This window comes from Vidua macroura, chromosome 1 (assembly GCF_024509145.1).
Source record: "Vidua macroura isolate BioBank_ID:100142 chromosome 1, ASM2450914v1, whole genome shotgun sequence".
In the NCBI taxonomy this organism is placed as follows: Eukaryota; Metazoa; Chordata; class Aves; order Passeriformes; family Viduidae; genus Vidua; species Vidua macroura.
The window spans coordinates 132,864,232-132,885,003 of NC_071571.1; the positions used below are offsets into that span (position 1 = coordinate 132,864,232).

The 20,772-nt window shown below is 36.8% G+C and overlaps 1 protein-coding gene across 4 annotated transcripts in view; it reads left to right on the forward strand.

The window, feature by feature from the left end:
* Positions 1–20,772, forward strand: part of VPS13B (vacuolar protein sorting 13 homolog B) — a 429,427-nt gene that overhangs the window by 362,552 nt on the left and 46,103 nt on the right. For all 4 annotated transcript variants that reach the window (XM_053998051.1, XM_053998068.1, XM_053998077.1 and 1 more), the window contains 4 exons: positions 3,131–3,327; positions 11,122–11,303; positions 13,084–13,433; positions 19,685–19,846. In XM_053998051.1, the coding sequence (XP_053854026.1) occupies positions 3,131–3,327; positions 11,122–11,303; positions 13,084–13,433; positions 19,685–19,846 (891 nt within the window). The remainder of the gene's footprint in view (positions 1–3,130; positions 3,328–11,121; positions 11,304–13,083; positions 13,434–19,684; positions 19,847–20,772) is intronic.

Genomic DNA, 20,772 nt, shown 5'->3' on the forward strand with positions numbered 1-20,772 from the left:
CTACTGCCTAATGAGTGGGTGGAAATACTGAAGTACCTTTTGTTTTATTTAGACAGGATGCATGAAATTCAGTTTAGGTTTTTTCAAGTTTTGCTCTGCCTTTATTTTGAATCTTTATTTTGAATCTCTCTGTATTATTTTCATCTATCCTTATTGATAGTTTTATGGTTTTTGTATTGTAGTGCCACTTAAAAATTATCTTACTGTACTCTTGAACTTGTACTTCTAGCTCATTAATCTAGTGGGAATAGAATTCATCACCCTGCTTAGCATCTTTTAAAACACCCATTACTTTCTATTCTAATGCAATTAAATGAGATTCTCATTAAGAAAAGAGTTTTGTTTTGAGATGTAATCTAAGAGAAATAAATATCCTACATATGATAGTTTTGTGAGACTTTCATTGCACACATATTACTCAATAACATTGATACAAAAAGGTAAATCAGATTTTGATAGACATTAGGAAGCACAAGACCAAACCAAGTATATTTAATCAGGTTCCTAAAAGAATGCCAAGGTATTTTTGGGACTGAGATTTAAAAGTATACAGAAATAAATACTGCTATATGTAAAGTATCGATTCAACCATGAAAGGCTGCAGCCTTTTGTCAGAAATGAAACAGATCCTTTTATAATTATGTAATTCCAAGACTTGATGCTATAGGAAATATGCCAAGTATTACAATATTTAACTAAACTCAAATGTTTTATCACCAGTGGAGATTGTGAAGGTTTAAAAAAAGAACTATGTGTACTATAAAAGACAGCAGATGACAGCAGAGGCTCTTTATGTGTTCCTAGTTAACATAGGGGAGTTCTTTGGATGTATGCAATGAATCCATAATTAGAGTAGGAGCATTGCTGTAGTGTAGCAGCCTGGAGTGTTTGTCCACAGATGTTAAACACTCAAATAATTTAACACTGAGAAGTTCTGAAAACAATCTAAAAGTCTAGTGGCACTGAGAGCAAAAAGAATCGCTTTAGTGTGACTTTGAAATATGGCCACAAATTTAATGTGGTATTTCTTATTGCTGCTGTTGTGCACAGCACTATTGTACAGCTAGCAACAGAGAACCAAGAAAGATGTTTTCTGGCTCATCAAGCCCAACCTTCTTCCATTGGGCAATGCTTGTTATTTTCTCCATCTAATTAATAAATCAAGCTTTTAAAAGTAGCTCTCATGAGGACCAGGGCTGTCCTTGCACGTCGCCATCTTCTTTCTGTACAGTTTCTAGCCTTACACTTTATTCATAGAGCAACTCAATTTTGACACAAAATTTCTATGAAGCTTTCTTCTATTAAATGTTTCTTTCCTGAGGGGTCTGGATGGAACAATTATGTTCCTGTTGTTTAATTTCATTTAGTCTTCAACTCTCCACAGCAAGAGTTAATGCAGTTTTAAGATGAAGAATTGGAAAGGTGACATACTTCAAATGAGTCCCCACTGATGTCTTATACAAATCAATTAATATTTGCCCCTCACTTTTGAAAATATCTCACCTGATGTCTCTCAAGATGGTATTTGCTTTTTCCAGGCTTCATCATACTGCCTCACACTTTTCCAGCTGACATTTACAGATCTTCACCTTTTCTAAATGAATATGCAGCTTATAAACAAATGTGTTGTTAACTTTACACAGATAACATGTGGGTTTTGATGTTAAATCAATCCTGTTTGATTGACACTCTAGTCTTCAAAATTAAATCAGCTCTCCTGATTGATACTGCAGTGGTACTCTGTGTTACATACATTACTGGCATCAGAGGTTTACTGACAGTTCTCAGATAACTCTTTTTTTTTTTTTGTCCTGCATCTTGAACTAAAAAAATTTTAGAGACTGTGGTTGCTTTTTTTGGTCTTCACATATCATTGTGGCTTGACAGATGTAGTTAAAATCCACCTTTCAGGCTCTGTGGTTCCACATGTTAATTCCTCCAGAATTCTTTGGTGATTATTTATGTTCCTTTGCCCTCCCTAGCTTGAACCATTGAGCTCCCTGAATTTTCCTTCTTAACCTTCATTCCTGTTAATTAATCAGCTTACTGTCATCTCCATCTGCATGAAAATCTTTACTGAATAACAAGGGAGAATGCTTACAAAACTTTTTCTAAATTTACTTATATCTCTGCCACATTCTTACTTTATTCCTGGTTATCTATGTATGTATGTCTATACACAGGGATAAAACAGGTAATAATACATACATACGCAATTTTTTCTTACTATTTGCTTTAAGTCAGCTTGACTTGTAGTAATCTTGAGCATGTACAGCTGCCATACCTGTGGATTTCTGTATCTTAATTCTGAAATCTTCATAGCTGACTGGGTTTGCATTTGTTTTCAATTCTTATTCTCATTCACTTTCTTGCCATTACAAAAAAAAAAAAAGCTTTAAGATCTATACTTATATTAAAATTTGTTTTCTGTTGCTTATAGAAATGTCTATTATAACTTTCTTTCCAATTCAGTGATACATCCTGAATAATCCAAGTGGATTATTTACAGACATAAATTTAGGGATGTCATTAAACAGAAGCCACTATGTATTTATTTGGTTTCATTTGCCTTTATTTGTCTAAATGGTCCTTGAAAGAAAAGATCATATGCTTACAAGTGCTTCATTATTTCACCCAGGATTTTTAGCAATGTGTCGTCTCACCACAAAGTGTTGTGTTCTCCATTATGATTTTTTTCTCTGCATCATTGATTATCTTAATAAACTCAAATTTTGTTATGTAATGGAACTAAAACAATGAGTTAAAAAAAAGTAATGATGACTAGAGTGTCTTTGATACTATGATATATAGACATCTGATGGATTTTTTGGCTGCATAGTACAAATAATGTTTAGATTGTCTTTGTTATTCATGGTTTCCTGTGGAACAAGCAGCTATTTTTGTACAGAGGAAGAGAAAGTTGGAAGTGTTAGTCTGCAATGATGTTCTAAAAGCATTTTCATTTAAGTCAAGGCAGCACAAGATCTGAGTAATGGTTACAGTTAAGATTTCTATATGACCATTTACTTTTATTTAGTTTAATTAGTTTTACACTTTCAGTGTATAGATTAAAATGCATTATATTTGCAATCAAGCATAAAGTAATTATTCCTTCTCTCTTTTATCACAGGTTCCTTGCAGCTTGGAGTACTGGGATGAGCTTCAGAAATCATTTGTTGCATTCCGGGAGTTCAGTCTATCAGAAAGTAAAGTCTGTGAGCTGCAGCTGCCCAGCATCAGCCTTGTGAGCGACCAGAAGGAGCTCATAGCCTCTGACCTGTGGAGGATTGTCCTCAACAACAGCCAGAACGTGGCTGATGACCAAAGGTAATTTTAGAGGAGGAGGGAAAAAGACATCCAGTGCTACACTCCTGAGAAACCTGTTTCAAGAGACTTAGAAATTAAGATACTTTTTTTAATATGCGATAAGAGCAGTTAGTCCTGTGCAAGGTTCAGACTGTAGCTCACCTTCACATAAGGACATAGAGTGTGCACAAAAAGAGCTTTCCTTGAGGTTCATAGGCAGCCTGGCAGCATCATAACCATCCATTTTTTAACTAGAAGGCTTTCAAAAGTGCAGACAAGCAGGTCCTGAGACCTCTTAGCTGCATGAGGCAGTAAAATCAGCTAATTAACAAAAGAAGACTTAGGTGCAATCCATCCTATAATGTAGTAGTAAACATTCTTCTTCCATGCAATACTTATACATCACTTTGATTCTCTCCTCAGTGCAATTCAATGACTATTTTAAAGATATGGAACAAAATGTTATTATTTCAATTGTATTGTATTATTATTCACACAGATTGCTTACTATGCTAAAAGGAAAAAAAATTAATCAGTGTTTTTAAACACTGGGGATCCATTTTTCATTATGTTTACATTTTTCATTATGTTTACAGCTATTACACTGTGCAGTTACAGATATTCACTCTGTTTGCATTCATTCCATTTGGTTAATGTGTAGAGTAAAAGAAATAAGTGCAAGTTCTGTCCAGAAACAGCAGTGGAATAGCTTTCAAAGACCTGCTTAACATTTTATATTTAGAGCAGAAAACCCAAAATTACTCTCTTGGACCATTGGTATTTGAGGATTCTTGCTGCTTGTTTATGAACCCAAGCTTCAATGAGGATGAAGCTATGTGTTGAATGAAGCTACAGAATTCAGAGAAATCAGGGAATATGAGCATGGCTAAAAAAATCAATGAAGAAATTTAAACATCTGGTTTCCATTAATAGTATCAGGTTGGAAATTATTTCTTGATGTTAATTGTGAAAGAATGCATTTTCATCATTGAGAAGTTAAGTGTTTTAGACAAGGTTAATTCCTCTGAATGTGGGACCCTGGCAGAATTGCCTTCCTGGTCAGCTTAACACCACAGAAATGTGAACTCGGTGGGAACTGGAAATGATGTAGTGAAATTTAGTAGATTTTTTTTTTCATCAAGGCATTTAGCACTGTAGTCATGTTTATTGTTTTCTGCTTGAATAGAGTTTATCACTAGATGCAATGTTTCATTCAGGGAGCTCTGATAAGCTAATAAGCTGTAATTGTTCAGAAACAGGAATTAAACTGAAGCATTTGTAGTTCACTGCACAAGGATAGCAGGAGATGAATGAAGGCAGCAAAAAACACTTGCCTCACTACTGAAGCATTTAAAGGTAAATAAACAGAAGAGAAAGAGGGAAGTCAAAGGAAAGTTCCTTGAACTGACACCTACCTGTCCAGAGGCTGCAGAGTCACTAGTCCTGATACTTTTGTTAGCCTGGGAATTCATAATAGCTTTTAAGAAGCATGGCTAATACCTACATGAACTAACAGTATTTAAAGATTTAAAGATTTGTATAGGTCAGGGTGAGCTCCAGAAGCCAGAAACCTGTAGGATATGCAAGGAAGCCCTCTGATTTCAATCAGGGGAGAGAAAAAGTTATATTCCCTGCCTCAGCACTGGTTTTAATTTCGAGGCATGGGTTTGCTCTCTTGACACCATACCTGGGGTACTGTGTCCAGTTTTTGGGGCCCCAAACTTGAGAAGGATGTGGACCTGCTAGAGTGATTCCAGAGAAGAGCCACGAAGATGATCAGAGGGCTGGAGCATCTCTCCTGTGAAGACAGACTGAGATTTGGAATGTTTCATTCTGAGGAAAAGGCGGCTCCGAGGAGACCTTAGAGCAGCATCTCAGAACCTAAAGAAAGTTGTAGAGAGATTTTTACAAGGACATGTAGTGATAAGGGGAGATGGATTTAAGCTGAGAGAGGGCAGGTTTAGATTAGATATTATCACCCACTGTGAGAGTGGTGAGGCACTGGAATAGGTTGTCCAGGGAAGCTGTGGATGCCTCATCCCTGGAAGTGTTCAAGGCCAGGCTCGGTGGGACTTTGACCATCCTGGTTTAGTGCAAGTTGTCACTGCCCTTGGCAGGGATACTGGAACTATGATCTTTACAGTTCTTTCCAACCCAACCCTATCTGTGGTTCTATGACAAAAATTCAAACTGATCTCTAACTTCAAACAAAGCTGCACTGCAAGCTTTCTTAAGGATGGCTGCAGGAAGGACTGGTGTGGAAGAAGTAGTCCTGACCAGTCTGGAGTGATCCTTCTCAGAAAAACTTCATTGGTCAAAACAAGAGCAGCTGTTCCTCAGATATGAGGCTTTGACCTATGGTGTTTGAGGCACAGTGGCTTTTTCTTGAAGACAGAGCAAACATGCCAGCAACATGTCACTGACCTGGAGGTTTTGAGACAGTGCCCACAAACTGCATGTGTATAGTTACAGCTACAGAACAAATTGAATGTAATGGTTAAGCCCTAAGGGATCATGTTCTGTTAAAGGGAAACCTTGTGTAGGAGGTGGTGACAGAAACTGTGGACCTGCAGAGAAGATGAATCTTTAAGACTTCTAGTGGCTCATAAGAAGTCCGTGTTGGCAGTAACTTTGCTGAAAATGTGGCTTCATCAACCGTGCTGGTATGGATAATTTCTTCCCACCAAGCACTCTGAAATATGTTCTAGATTCTACTTAACCAAAAAATGCCAAACTTTCTTGGTTTTGAGAGAGAGACAGTGCCCATGTTGTGGTAAATGTCAAAGTCTTGTTCCTAAAGCCAGCACTTAACGTGGGATTTTGCAGACTTGTGGGAAGAGCCTCAAGGCTTAATGCCAGTGCTGAGTGTTAAACCAGGGAATTCTAATGCTGAGGGATCTATGAGAGTAAGAAACAAAGGCTGTATAAAAGCTGAACTTCAGTTTTCCTTTACACTCATGATGATTTGGCATTAACTACATGCTGCAACCTATGATTGGTTAGCAATTGTAATACACTATTAATTGTAAAGTATAAAAACACTTAGTCTTCTTCAAGTTTATCTTCTTAGTCTGAGGTTGCATTTTGGGTCAGACTCTAACCACTGCCATATGCATGCAGCTGCTGCTCAATGATAATATTTTTTCCTTAAAATTCTGCAGGTTTTTTTTTTTTTTTTGTGGTAACCTCTGTGATATGCTAATTATTATTAGCAGAGAGCTGATCCATTGTGGTTTAGTACTTTATTACTGATTCCTAACATTGGTTATAGGGTACGAAATTTAGGTGTCTCATGTGACAGGAAAACAGCAAGGTTTGTGAGAAGAAGTAGATTCAGCTGATATGATGAGCAGTAGCTGTCAGGGTGAAATAGAGCAACCAGTAATTAATATGGGAACATGTAAAGATGTCATGATTCAAATCCTGTGGTATGCAAGCTCTTCTGAGATTGATCAGGAGCTAACTGGAAGTATAAAAATCAAAGAACTATCTGCTGGAGGGCATAATATATACATGTATGTTGTTTACTTTTGAGAATTTTATATCCCATTCATTATTTCTATGTATATGTAAGGCTTGCATGAACATTTATGAAAGTTTATTCAATGAATGAGGAAATTTGAAGTATTAAGTGAAATAATTTAGCATCTCTTTGGGGATGTAGTACAGTGTTTATGAAAGAAATCATATATGGCATATATGACTGTTTATGGAAGACTTTGAAACCAGGGATTACAAAAAATTATCACTGAATAAATTATTTTTATGGGTTGCATTTGCCTATTTTAGGACTAACAAATCATAATTTAAATTACTTTTTAAGCTCTGTTTGGTTGATGAGACACTAAAGCCCCTTCCTGGTTTGGTTGGGAATTATTTATAATCTTTATTTTTTAAATGGGTTACACTACAAGATGTTTTATATATTTGTGCATCTTCTGTGTAATTTAAACAGTATTTTTATCACTACTGACATATTAATGTAAAATAGCAATTGAAAGTGCCTTAAGATACAAACCATGAAACAAGTACAAAAACTTTTAAATAAGTCTTAAATTGCTACTTTTTAGAAATTCAAGTGAGTAATCATGATCATGTTTCTTGCTAATTGTTTCAGCTTTTATTCAAAGTAAATGATGTACTGGTTTTTGACCTCTAACAATTTGGGTTCAGACCAGTATTTGAGTCATAAATTAAATGAGTTAAGTGGTCTCTTTCTTCTTCCCAGTGGATATTTTCCCATGTTGTAGTTTCATCACAAATGGCAGTTTTGGTTTAAATATTTCTCTCTTAAAATAACAAGAATAATGCAGGTCACTGCTAAGTCATTGTTCTCAGTTGCCATATGTTTAACTTGAGCTGCTTTGCATGATGTGAAATATCATAATTTATATGACTTCAAATGTAGATATTTTCCATTTAAAATATTCTGATATTTCCCAGCACTTAAAAAAATAAAGAAAATAAAAAAAGAAAAAAAAATCTGGTAATAAAGTCAGGTCAGTTTTATTTTTAATTTCCTCTGATTTTGCCACATTCCTCATTTAGCATGATGTGCCAAACACAAAGCAGTAGAATATGGTTCTTCCTCTTCTTTCACAGCTGAAAAATTGTGGACAATCTACACTTCATTTTGTAGCTCCAAGGAAGCCAAGAAATGTGGGGGTGTTTTTGTATTGTATTCACTTGATGAACAAATTTTTATTTCACAATCCCATCTTCTTCTGATATTAATGCTCCTACTGTCGTTAACCAAGACTTAATAGAAATTTTCCTGTATTTTCAGTTAACACTGCTTTATTTGCTGTTTGTGCACAGCATGTGATAAAGGGCTGCATTTTTATTTTTGTGCTCTCTGCAAAGTTAAAGGAGAAAGTGGCAGTGGTACAGGTCTGATGGAAGTCTACCTAGGCAAAAAGTTGAAATGGGATTCAATTTAAAATCAGGGTCATGGTAGTGACTACAGTTCCTCTTTAAAAACTGTTTATTTATATGATGACTTTTTATTACAGTTGTTTTTTTTTTTAAGAAAATAGGATAATAATTTGATTGCTGCTTTCAGTATATTTTGTACTGTAGCTGATTTATGCTGTTACTGTATTCTTATTTTCATAACGACATGGTGGCTATAATTCTGAATATGGTTTCTGGTTGAGTAAAAATCAAATTAACCTCCTCACAGATAAAACAATTACACTTCAGAAAAAGTCTGGGCAGATGGGAAAACAGTGGTGAAAGATCCTTGTTGCATTTCTTTTCAGATGGTTCCTAGAAGGTTATTTTCTCTCTGTAGAGATGGTGGTTTAGGATGCATTGTCCTGCTCCTCTCAGCCCTCCACTGCCAGCACTTGTCCCTCCCTGGCAGGGGAGAGGATGCAAGGCCAGTTCTGTCCCATGGGGCAACTTTGTCCCACCCTGATTTGCTATTTCTCTCTGGTTAAGTTTTTAATCATCTGGTTTGACTCTGAATTTTGCAGGGTTTCGTTCTTGGGCCTTTTTGGTTTCTAAGGAAACCATCAGGAAACAAAAATCAGCTTTGAATCTTTTTGTTGCCAACATTTTAAATAGCTGAGTATTACCTCTCTGTGGTGTGTTGCTTGTGGGGCAGAAAAAATGGAGAAAAATTTGGCTAAATGCTTTACATTATCTCCCTGGTGTGAAGCTCCTGCCACATTTCCTTCTGCATCAAGCATGTCCTGTCGCTCTGTCATCATGGTGTTTATGAGTGAGAAATTACAAAAGTTCCACCACAGTAAAATACTCAATGAATAAAAAGCAGATACATAAAATTTGACTAAATAAGAACTTGGAAGGTTTTGTTTGGGTTTTATTCTATGAAAATATGCATCTCCAAAATGCATCAAAAGAAATAAAAATGCTTAGTCACAGATAGGTGAATCAAGAAATAGGTTTCTGAGGAAAATAAATATATATTTTCAGAATAAACCTCAAATATCAGAAATAAATGTCCTTCCTCTTTACTGCAATCAGTGTTTCAGCTGTTCATGAAATTAAGTCTTAATTCAGAATATCAAGGTGCAATTAGGTTTTTTTTAAGTTCTTCATTGTTTGGTTAACATTTGTTTGCTCTCATCTACCCCGACAGAAAACTGTTTTCATTTCATATGTTCCTGAATTTCTGTTTCTAATCAAAATGCAATGAGCAAAAAATCTTAAAATATTAATAGTTACTTTGAAAGAACTAACCAGTTTTGCAGATTCAAAAGTACTTAGTTGTCTAAATCAGCATATGAATTTCTGTTCTTTTGGATTTGTTTCCTTCCTTTGCTCCAGCAATCTAAGAAATATCCATGGCAGGGCGAAGTAAAGCATCCTATTTCTCTGTTATCCAGTCCCACAGATATTCTATTATGTGAACATAAAGAATAATTTTATTTCCAAAGGTGCAAGTTCTCAAAATGCATACAACACTCGTTTTGGAATGTAAACAAGCAATTTAAACCAGTAAAGAAGCACAGGAAAGCAGCTAAAATTCTAATTAAGTCATTTATCTTTCATACTTTCCTGACCTAATCCATTCTTAGTATCCTGGCATAATTCTTTGATAATTAGCTAATCTTAGCTGGGTTTTACTGCTGCATAAGTATTTTATGTCCACAAACCTTCAGTTGGATTTAAGCTCTATAAATAAATACTATACTAGATAGTTACTGCAACACTAAATGATACTCATCAATTTACCTATCCGTGGAATTCCATGCATTTGCAGCTGAACATTTTGAGTACCTACTGTATTTGTGCATAATTTTCAAGTAAAACACATTGCATGATGAAAAATCTGGTCCTAAAAGCTTAAGGTATTTTGCTTGGAAAGCTATTGTTCAAATCTAAACTTATGTTTGAATTTAAAATATCTTTAAAATGTTAATGGAAGTGGATTTATGGTGCTTTATAAAAACTAATGACTTTCTGACAAAAATATTAAGTTGACATTAGTCCATCTTTCATTAAATTTTATTTTTAAAATAACGACATTATTTGACTGAGGATGTAGTTGTAATTCTCTTGAATCAAGTCTAAACTTTTAAGCTAAAACTCTTGAGAGCCAAACTTCAAATGGAGTGAGAATAGGGAGCATTAAGGATAGTTTTGGCTAAATTATAAAGTTTATTTGTACTTCTCTGGTATCTTATCAGGTTATAGAATTGTGATGTAGTGTTAGTTTCTCTCAAGAGACTTAAAGATAATGCTTGGAAATTCATGGTGTTAGGAGTACAGCTATGAAAAAAATCAGGAGGGTGGCACTTTAAATGTATAGTTAATATGTTAGTAAAGGGCTCCAGACTGAGATTGGAGATTATTTTTGAATTATGATTTTAGAGTGAGAGGGGCAGAGGAAATAAAGCTTACAAAGTCTAGGGGTTCATACATAGAATTCGTTTGATGGTTGCAAGTTGTTTTCCTTAAAATCAAGTGGAAAAAAACAAATTCTCTTGACCCAATGAACTTTCATCTCATTCTTACAGCTTTAATAACGATAATGCACTCTCTTCAGCTATTTCAACAATTAAAGATACCTGGCATATTTTGGTTTTATTTTCTGCAAATAAGCTTTGGGTATGTGGTTCAAATATTCATAAATTGAAAGTGTAGTTTGATAAAAGGCTGGATGGATTGCAATCTTGTCTATTACGGTCTGCTTTGGAAAAAGTACGGACACTGGCATTAGCAGTTAAAATAAAACTGTGATATTGTCTGTGTCAGAAAATGAGTGTGGAACGTCACCGATTCCTGCTGTAAATCTGCAAAATCCTGGAAGTGCTGAAGTACTACTTTGTTACCTTCCTTCTGCAGCTCAGAAAGTGAATCTGGCTCCCAAAGCATGTGTGATCAGCTTGTGACCCCCACGGCATTAGCGGCTTGCACCAGAGTTGACTCCTGTTTTACTCCTTGGTTTGTGCCATCACTAAGTGTGTTGATCCAATTTACCTGTTTGGAAGTCCACCTATGCCATCATCTTGATCAACTCGGCACAGGTAAGTACTGCTTTATGGAGAATAATAAAAACATAGAGTTCACAGATGCTGCTTAACCACTCTTCTGCTCGGTGTAGTCCCCATTTCCTCATTCAAACAGGCCATGACAAACAGCCACCAGTGGCACAGGCTCCAGGGTGAAACTGATGACTTGTGTGCACTGAGCCTGTCCACAGGGCTGGCAGTGAGGCTGGAAGAGCAGCCCCTTCCTGCCCCCAGAACGGGTAACTGTAGAAGCCGTCTGTCTTCCATAGTCTGATTAGGGACAGCAGGTGCCACTTCACTTTTGAACCATCTTAGTGAATGAATTTGATCTTTTACATTTTCCAGTGTATTAACAGTACTGTTAAAATACTTGAAGATTTTGCAACCCGCTTAGTAAAAATTCCTTGGAAGAGCTCTGAGAACTGCAGATTTAAGTTATTTCAGTTATGATCACTTTGGAGCTACATCTGGTTTTGTTCAGTGCTCTCTGTCATTGCATTAATGGCAAATACATTCCAAGAGATCTTTAGATTATTGCCTGATTTTCAAATGCCAGGAATGCTTTCTATGGAAGATGGGCAAAATTCTTGGATAATTTTGACAGGGGCAGCTTTCTTTGTGTGTAGTTTTTGTGTTTCTGCAAGTATTATAATATATTCATTATCAAATCATACCAAGGCTGACATTCAATGACTAGCAAATAATTTCTTCTCTATCAGCTATCTCTATCAGTACATAATCTTCCTCACTATTACAGTCCAATTTCAGATGCTCAGTCTTTAAAATTACTTATACTGGAAAAGGCAAAAATCAGATTAAAATCAAAGGCAGCTGTTTTATTTCTCAACAGTGACTGAGCTTATGCTGTTGTTACTGTTGTTATAGCATCTAAAGACCTTAAGTTTTGGGGCTCCTTTGTGCTATGTTATACACAAAGGGAGCACAAAACTTGTTGTATCCATTACAGTTTGTAGAATAACAGGGCTTGATCCTGGATAGGGATGAGAGTTTTGGTTCCAAATCTGTACAGCACTAGAGCATACGCTAATTTTAAGCATGTGAGTAGTTCCAGCAACATAAATAATAACATCAATGGAAATATTCACATGCTTGATGTTACACAAGGGGTGTATGTGTCTTGCAGTGTCTGCTGCCTCAGTGCTCAGCACTTTGCACAACTGAGACTTCAACGAGTGTGATAAAATCTTTTCTGTGATACATTTCTCATGCTTTAGTCTCAGGATACTGTTTTATTTCATTTCTAGTATTATGGGGTAGTATGTCACATTTCAGTGGGTTTGTGGTCTTGAACTGTCCGTAATTGCAGGAAAGGCAACTTCCAGTGTAGAGCCTGTTGGCCTGCAGAGTCACATGTCAGCAAATACTGCATTGCCAATTTTTATTGTGTTTGTAATGTGCTATGTGTGGAATATCATATACACCTACTGTAGCAAAAATTCTCCCAGAAATATGGTCACTGTTCCAAATAGGTGGCAATCTGAAGCATTGAGCAGTGTGTTTGAGAAACCAAACACACTGCCAGTTTCTCTGGCTGTTTTATTTACCATGAAAAGATTTTGTTCTGCAGATACTTTTTGTTTGCAGCTGCTATTAATTATTATACTGTTTTACATCTAACAAACAGTGTGAACAGGATTCACTTCAGATTTCAGAAATGTCAACTCTTTGATAGATTTACTTGTTTTCATCTTATGTACAAGCAATAAAAACAGTATTTACAAAACCTAAAGAGTGCAGCAATGGTTCTAGTCTTGTTTGTTCTTTTACTTTTCAGCACCACCAAAGTTTCTTCAGCCATTTTTATCTGATAAGAACATGCCATCTGAACTAGAATACATGGTAGTTTCCTTTGATGAGCCTCATGTATATCTTCGTCAGTGGAACGATGAGTCAGTGTTCCAGGAGATCCAGTTTTCGACTCAAGCTGACTGTAAACTTCTGGAGTGTCGAAATGTGACCATGCAAAATGTTGTGAAACCTTTCAAAATCTGGGGGCAGATTGCTGTTTCCAGCAGCACAGCAGGAAGGCTGTTTGACTGCACGATAATGGTTGACCCTATTTTCATCAGCTTTGGCCAATATGCACTTCATTCTCTAAATACAGCAATTCAAGCTTGGCAACAGGTATGCAAACAAAATAATGAGAAAAAAATATAGCTACTGTGATTACTTTTATAGCAAATTAGAATATCAACTGCTTTCATTAAAATATTTCAAGACTTAAAAGCCCTAACTTATACTCAAATTGTTTTTTCCTAATAAACATTAATTCTGCGGTAGCAATGAAAATTAGGAAAAAAAGTATGTAAAGGTAAATGTATCCAGAATGGCCTGAATTTCAGTGAAACTACATGGATTCATATCAGAACAACCAAAACCCTGGTCTTGAAATGCAAAATATTCCATTAATTTATGAAAAGGTGAGTGCCTTTTCATGATACATCAGCTCAGCTCAGTCTGAGCAACAGCACATATTGTTTCCAGCTACTACTTCCATCCTTATTGAAGTTCAACACTAGTTTCATGTTACATTCTGTGCAAGCAGCATTAATGGCTGAAGCCAGTCCCAGTATAAGAAACTTGCTTCTGCAATGACCCCTCAAAGGCCTGTAATTCCCTGACTCCACTATAGCCTTGAAATCAAATCATTCTCTTCATCTGCCTGAAGACCTATGTGGAGCCTGGGAATTAATTACCTATCATGGCACTACAATAACAAAGCCCCCAAAAAAGGATAAAGCATCTGTTTTATATCAAAAAATTCTTTTTTAAGGGCATTCCATGGTTTTCTTGTTGCAAAAGGACATTCATAAAACAAGATCTAGTGTGATTTAAATCTTCACAGCTGGCTCAAATATCAATGTGAACAAAAATCTTTGTAGCTCCAATTTCTGTTTTTTGTCATATTTTGAACAATGCTTTTAATAAAAAACAAACATAGAAAGTATAAGAGAGTCCTTGTAGGCTGTTTAAACCCAAAATATTTCTGACTTAGTACTAGTCCCTCATCTAAGACATGTGTGGCAACTACTGCAAAATGGCCTTCAGAAAGGTCAGTTTCCTCTTAGGATGGGGGAAAAAAAGACCTCTCAGACATAGCTATACATATAAATAAAATATGGTGCATAAATATTTAAATGTTTTAAACCACATCACAGTGTGAATGACTGACTGACTACTCTGTGCCTTGAAGGAATATTCTGAGTTTTAAAAAATGGAATTGTATATTTGATTAAGTAGAGCCATATGTCGCGTGGTATATTGCTGACAGGTACATTCTATGAATAGTTGGTACTGATTTATACATGGATTTGGCAATGTTAACATGAGCCACAGGAGGATATAATTCTGTAATTGTTGCTGTAATTTTCTCGTTTCCTCTCATGTCAGGGGTACTTGCCACCATGTTCTGATGTGGTGGGTATCTAGCCCAGAGTATTTGAGATTAAAAACTTGTATCGCTTTGAAATTAGGGAACAGTTAACACACAAGTGGGTTCAAAATAGCTTATTAAATTAATTGTTGCCAAGATGGTTTTTATGTGACTTTACCTCCAGTTTGAGGGGGTTGGCATGCCCTGAATGGGGAGGGAATACATTTCCCAGTAATAAGCATTGTTTGATGTCTGCTGTTCACACAAAATGCAGTATAAATGCTACAACTAGAAGCATGAATTTAATAACTGGGGAAGGGTTATTTGAATTCTCCACATATTTTTTACTGGATTAAAATCTGCAACAAGTGATGTTGGAGTCAGTAGACAGACAGATGAAGCATGAAACAATCTGGCCATGCACCTTTAGGTCAAGAGTTCAGAATTAACAGAAGCCTCTGTCAGTGTCTTTGTTTCCTAGATATGGACTGATTTTGTTGTTGTTGTTCTTTTTGGTGGCTTTTTTCTGTTGCTGTGTTTTTTTTTTGGTTTTTTTTTTTTTTTTTAATTAAGTAATGGTGAGCATTAAGTACATTAAGCCTAAAAAATACCAGGCTTTATATTTCTAAGTCACATGCTGAAAATCTGAGAGGATTAGCACATTTTAAAAACAGTTTCCCTTTTTGACATGTTTCATTGTCTAATCTGAAATCCCTGTTTAACTACAAGCAGTAACTGGCTAATGCACATCTAAATACAAAGCTAGAGTAATAGGTTTAATAATTATGACCTGGGCAAGAAACTTCAATATTGTTATTAATTTAGTTTTATTATTTAATAATAACACAGAGACTATCAAGTGAGATAGAAAATGCATATTTCCTGTGAACATACGTTGGTGGAGCATGTGGTATTTTTTTCCCCTTTATTTGGGCATTTAAGCCTTCATGAATTGTTTTACAGCCTCATTGTTTTGAGATATCTAGAGACAGAGGGTCAGCTGAGAAAACAGCTCCCCAGGTATGGTACGAAGTGTTATTTCTGGGGAAAAGCTTTTCCTTTGTGGTCTCACATAAACCAGGCATTGCAACTGTTTTCCCAGACTCCTCAGAAGTTGGAAAAGCTCCTGTTTTAAACCTGTTTTAGACCACTAGAACTTCTTTTCCTCAAGGTCTGCTTGGTGCAGTTGCCTAAGTTTTCTTAATGAGCTGGGATCAGTTGAAATGACATTGTGATCACAGTGGTTTCCCCATCTTTCTACAATAAGCACAAAGAACAAGGGAAAAGGATACAAAAGATTTCTACCTGATAATGCTAGGACATTGCTATGAGAGTGAAGTTTAAAGAATCCTAAGGAAAATGTTCTTTTCTCTTAGAGAGCCTTCAAGGGAGATAAATTGCAAAAGACTTTCTGTGAAAAAAGACATTACTAGGTGATAGTGTGTATGTGTATCTGTGTGTGTGTCTGTGTGTACATGAGAGGGAGAGAAAAAGTTTGCACAAGTCTCTGGTAGCTTGTGAAGCACAAAGAAAATAACTTTGTGCATATGAAGAAGCCTAGGCTTGTACGGTGTGGGTTTTTTCCAGATCCAGAAAAGCTTTGAAATAGCTGTGAGCTAAGACACAAGCAAAAAGTCCTGAGACTGGGAAAGCCTGGTGACTAGTATTATGTGGGATGTTTTTTCACCCCTCTCTGAATAGAATTCACAAACTATTTGAAAGACCAATAAAAGAGAGACACTTTCCAGGCCTCTCTGGGAGAAAATAACAGCTGAAAAATGATCTAAAGAGGGGCAGGAAATTGTCCCCCAGGAACTGACCCTAATCTGTATCTGATTCAGGCTGTTAATCTTTTGCTGATTCTTTTGATTTGCTGTTTTAATTCAGAGAGGGATTTTTTCCAAATCCACGCTTAGGTGTTTTCAGCTTCTGTAGTCATCATTCAGCCCTTCAGCATCATTGCCATACAAATGGCCTGGTGCTATTTGGTTTTATTGTGCCTGGTTTATCTAGACATTCTTTTATCAATCAAGATTTCTTCACTCCATCCTTTTGCTGACTTTTTTTTTTCTCCTTTTCTGCTTACTCTAGAAGCTTCTACTGTCAGACTTCAGCAGCAATGTAGGATCCAGTTCCCTGTGATGGGTACAGGATGCTGCTGCAGATCCCCAAGGACAAAGATGCATGGCTGTCCAGTGTATAGTTGCCACACTGAGCTAAAGCATCCTCAAGCTTCCTCAGTGTTCCTTTAGTCATCTGTTGTTATCAAGACTGGAGACATCAGTAGCTTTCTCTCAAGCCTGGCAGTACAGAGCAATGCCCTATTATGCAAATCTTGCTGTTTCCTTGGTTAAAACTTTGGAACTATTATAAAATGGAACCTAAAATACCTCTTTCATTTAACTTTGAGAACTGTTGTTGTTAAAAGCATTGAATTCTAGTAGCAAATCTAGTTTTCAAGACTAATGATTAACGGCAGTCATTCATCTGCACCAAAATGTGTGCAAGTGTATTAATAATTCCTGATAGGATAACATTCCCCAAGCAGAAGTTAGAAGTTCTATGTATGCCAAAAACTCGCTGGATTCTCTTTTCCCTCTGGGAAATGCAAAACCCTATAGTTTGTGTTTACTTACTTGAAACTAAGTTAGCTACTAAGTTACAAAGAAGGAAGTTCATCATCTTATGGCATTGTTCTTTCAATCTCTGTGTAAGAGCAAGAAAATGTATTGGAGTGAAAAGAAAAAGCTTTTCTTAAATTCCCCTGGGGTTGTGTATAGGTTTGACTCTGACAACATGCTGAGCTCTGTGAATAGTAAATCCTCCCTTTTAAAAGGAACATTTTGCAAAGCTGTAACAGGAAAATACATATATTTGCGGTAGACTTATGGGTATGTGGGTATGGCAGCTTGACAGTAAGAAGCCATAGATCCACCACTAGAAAATGCCAAAACAAACTCTGCACTCACTGTAAATGTCAGCCTTTAGCACACTCAGATCTGCTACTGAATGTGATACAGACATACTGCTCTGTAAAGAATTTTGCTGCTTGGAAGAACAGCAGTTTTGGTTATGCTCACCTGACTCCTGTTTCACAAAAGATAGCTGATCTTATGCAGAAGTAATGAGATTTGGGAAGAAGTTTTAGTCTGAATATTCTCATGCTAAAATATTTCTAGGGTGAATAGTATTTGCACAAACACTCCCAGGCAATCATTCTGACATTCAGTTACAAAAGGAATTACAACCTGCCTTGATTAAGGACAAAGAGGCAACATATACAAACTGAAACACAGGAAGTTCCATTTAAGCATCATGAAAAACATCTTTACTGTGAGGGTGACCAGTCACTGGAACAGATTGCTCAGAGAGGTTGTGGAGTCTCCTTCTTTGGAGATATTTAAAAGCTGCCAGTATGGGATCCTGTGCAGCTTGCTCCAGGTGCACCTGCTTTAAGAGGGGCATAGGACTAGGTGGCCCCCAGAGGTCCCTTCTAGCCCCAGACATTCTGTGATTCTGCCTGTAGATTCACCCTAGGTTCTTCTGGAGAAACCAGTAGTGAACATGCATTCAAGGATGCTAAACTAGACATACCTTGCACACTTCACTTCTCAGAAAAACTTCCATGTGCATCAACCAGTAATGTGCTACAAGCAATGCACCAAACTGATTTTCAAGGATAACTAAGGCTGCATAGGAATCTGTGATGAAGTGTTTCTCTCAGTCTTGTTTGATCTCTGAATTTCTGCAGGCTTCGAGGCACATTGTTACCAAAGAGCTAAGGGATCCATATGATTAGAGGCAGGGAAGGTGCTAGCTTTGTAATGTCCATTTAAAAGATCCACTGAGAGAGCAAGGAGGGGAAACAGAATCAGCTCTCAAAAACCGTGGATGTTCCATAAGTTAGAGAAAACTCCGTGGGAAGAAAGGATGAGAAACAAGTAGCTGAGCTATGTTGTGAAGAGGGAAACCAACCAACAGAAAAGTGTTGTCATAACAGTGTGCTAGGAAAGATGGGTCAATAAAAGGTAACAAAAACCATAAGAAGATTAATAATTTGTGTTAGAACCATTAAATTGCAGAGAAACTATTCAAATGTTGGTTTCTTTGAATAATTGTTGCAGTTGCTAGATAGTTCTTATAAGTGGAAGGTGCCTAGTGACTAGGGCAGAAATATATAAGAGATGATCTCCAAATCAAATTGTCAGTCACACTTTGACCTCTCCCATACAGGGGATTATAGCTTGTGCCTTCAGGGATAGAAGACCTGTAGCTGGGGCAATTTTTATGACTGTCATATAGTGTCATTGTGTCAATAGAGTGACAAGCAGCCAGACGAAAAGCAGCAAGAGAGGGATGGAAAGATGCTGGAGAAAAAATATTGTAAAATCTAAAATACTTTTAAAACCCTTTTTTTTGTTTCCTATTAAATGGCATGATGCATATTCAAACTAGCCTCATGGAGCTGTGAAAATACTCATGTCTCCTTTTTTTTTTCTTTAGTTGTCTTTTCAAGTGATGTGGTATTAGGAAAGAGGGAGTCTTCTGCTCATCCACAGCAATATTTCAAATTAGAAGCAGGCAGTGGGGAAGAGGAACTGTAAACCTGTTGGCCTGAGAGCTCATTTGTCAAGTGCTGAGAAGCCTCTTCATGCCTCTCTGCTCAGCCTGTTGTTCCCTGCTTGCCCTATGTAATGTCATTTCCCACTGAATTTAATGTTGTTGAAGTTGTTTACCTAAATTAGAAAATTTAGTTTTATTGTAGTTTTAAATCTTTAACATTTGCATTACAAAAACATAAAATAAAATAAAATATTTAAAGTCATAGGATATATATTTTGTCAACCCAGAAAGTAGATTTTGCAGAGATTACTATGAGGCCAAAGCTGAGAGAAGAGATCTTGCATTTCTGTGTCGTAACAGTCGCCACTGGGCAGGCAGCTGCCAAATGTCCTGCAACTGACATTAATTCTTCCTGGCTTTCATATCCCTTTCCTTTCAGAACCGATGCCCTGAGGCAGAGGAGTTTGTCTTCAGCCATTTCGTGATCTGTAATGACACTCAAGAGACGCTGAGGTTTGGCCAGGTGGATACTGATGAGAATATTTTGCTGGCTACTCTCCACAGTCACCAGTACAGCTGGCGCTCGCACAAGTCCCCACAGGTATGTCAGAAACAGCCCTTCCAGGGCAGCATTTGCTGAAGCTGATGGTGGCTTTATGCACCGCTTCTTTGGTTTTCTCTGTGGTCTCAACCATCTCTAAAGCTCCAGTTCCTTCAGGAGTCACACACTGGGGCTGCAACACAGAGAAAAGGTAAACAAAGTGTGAGGAAAGCCAGAAGTCTTTAAAAGTTACTCAGGGGTAGAACTGGATGTGCACTTTTTGTAAAACAAAAAGTTGTGTGAAGCTTCTGAAAAAAGGAAAGACAACTTGCCAGGTTTCTATAAGTAAGCGATCCGTGTTTCCTGAGATGTACATTAGAGATTTGGGGAATTTTTTTTAACCAATTGTTTTTACCAGAAGCATCTGTTCACTAAAATTGTTTGCAGAACAGGGTCAAACCGGACAAAGCTCTCAACTTAGTACTTGCCTTAGAAAAGATTTGAAATTGTCAGAAACACCCCACTTTTATAGTTTAAATAATACAGTTTCTGGGTTATTGGATTTTTTGTTTTAAGGATAAACACTGAAACTGAAATAAAATACTTTTAAACTATCAACAGGAAGTATTTCAATGAAGCTGTAGAATCATTTAAGTTGGAAAGACCTTTAAAATCATTGAGTCCTACCCAATACTGCCAAGTCTGCCACTAAACTGTGTCCCTAAGTGCCATGTCTTTTAAAGACTTTCGGGGATGGTGACTCAGCCATTCCTTGGGCAGCCTGTTTCAATGCTTGACAACCTTTACCATGAAGCAACTTTTCCCAATATCCAATCTAAATCTTCCTGGCACAACTTGAGGCCCATTTCCTCTAGTCCTGTTAACTTGTTACCTGGGAGAGGAAACCAGCACTTGAGAGGTGGTAAAAAATAGACTTCTCGTCTTTGTTCAAGACAGGACAAGAACCTAAATCTAATTTTAAAAGT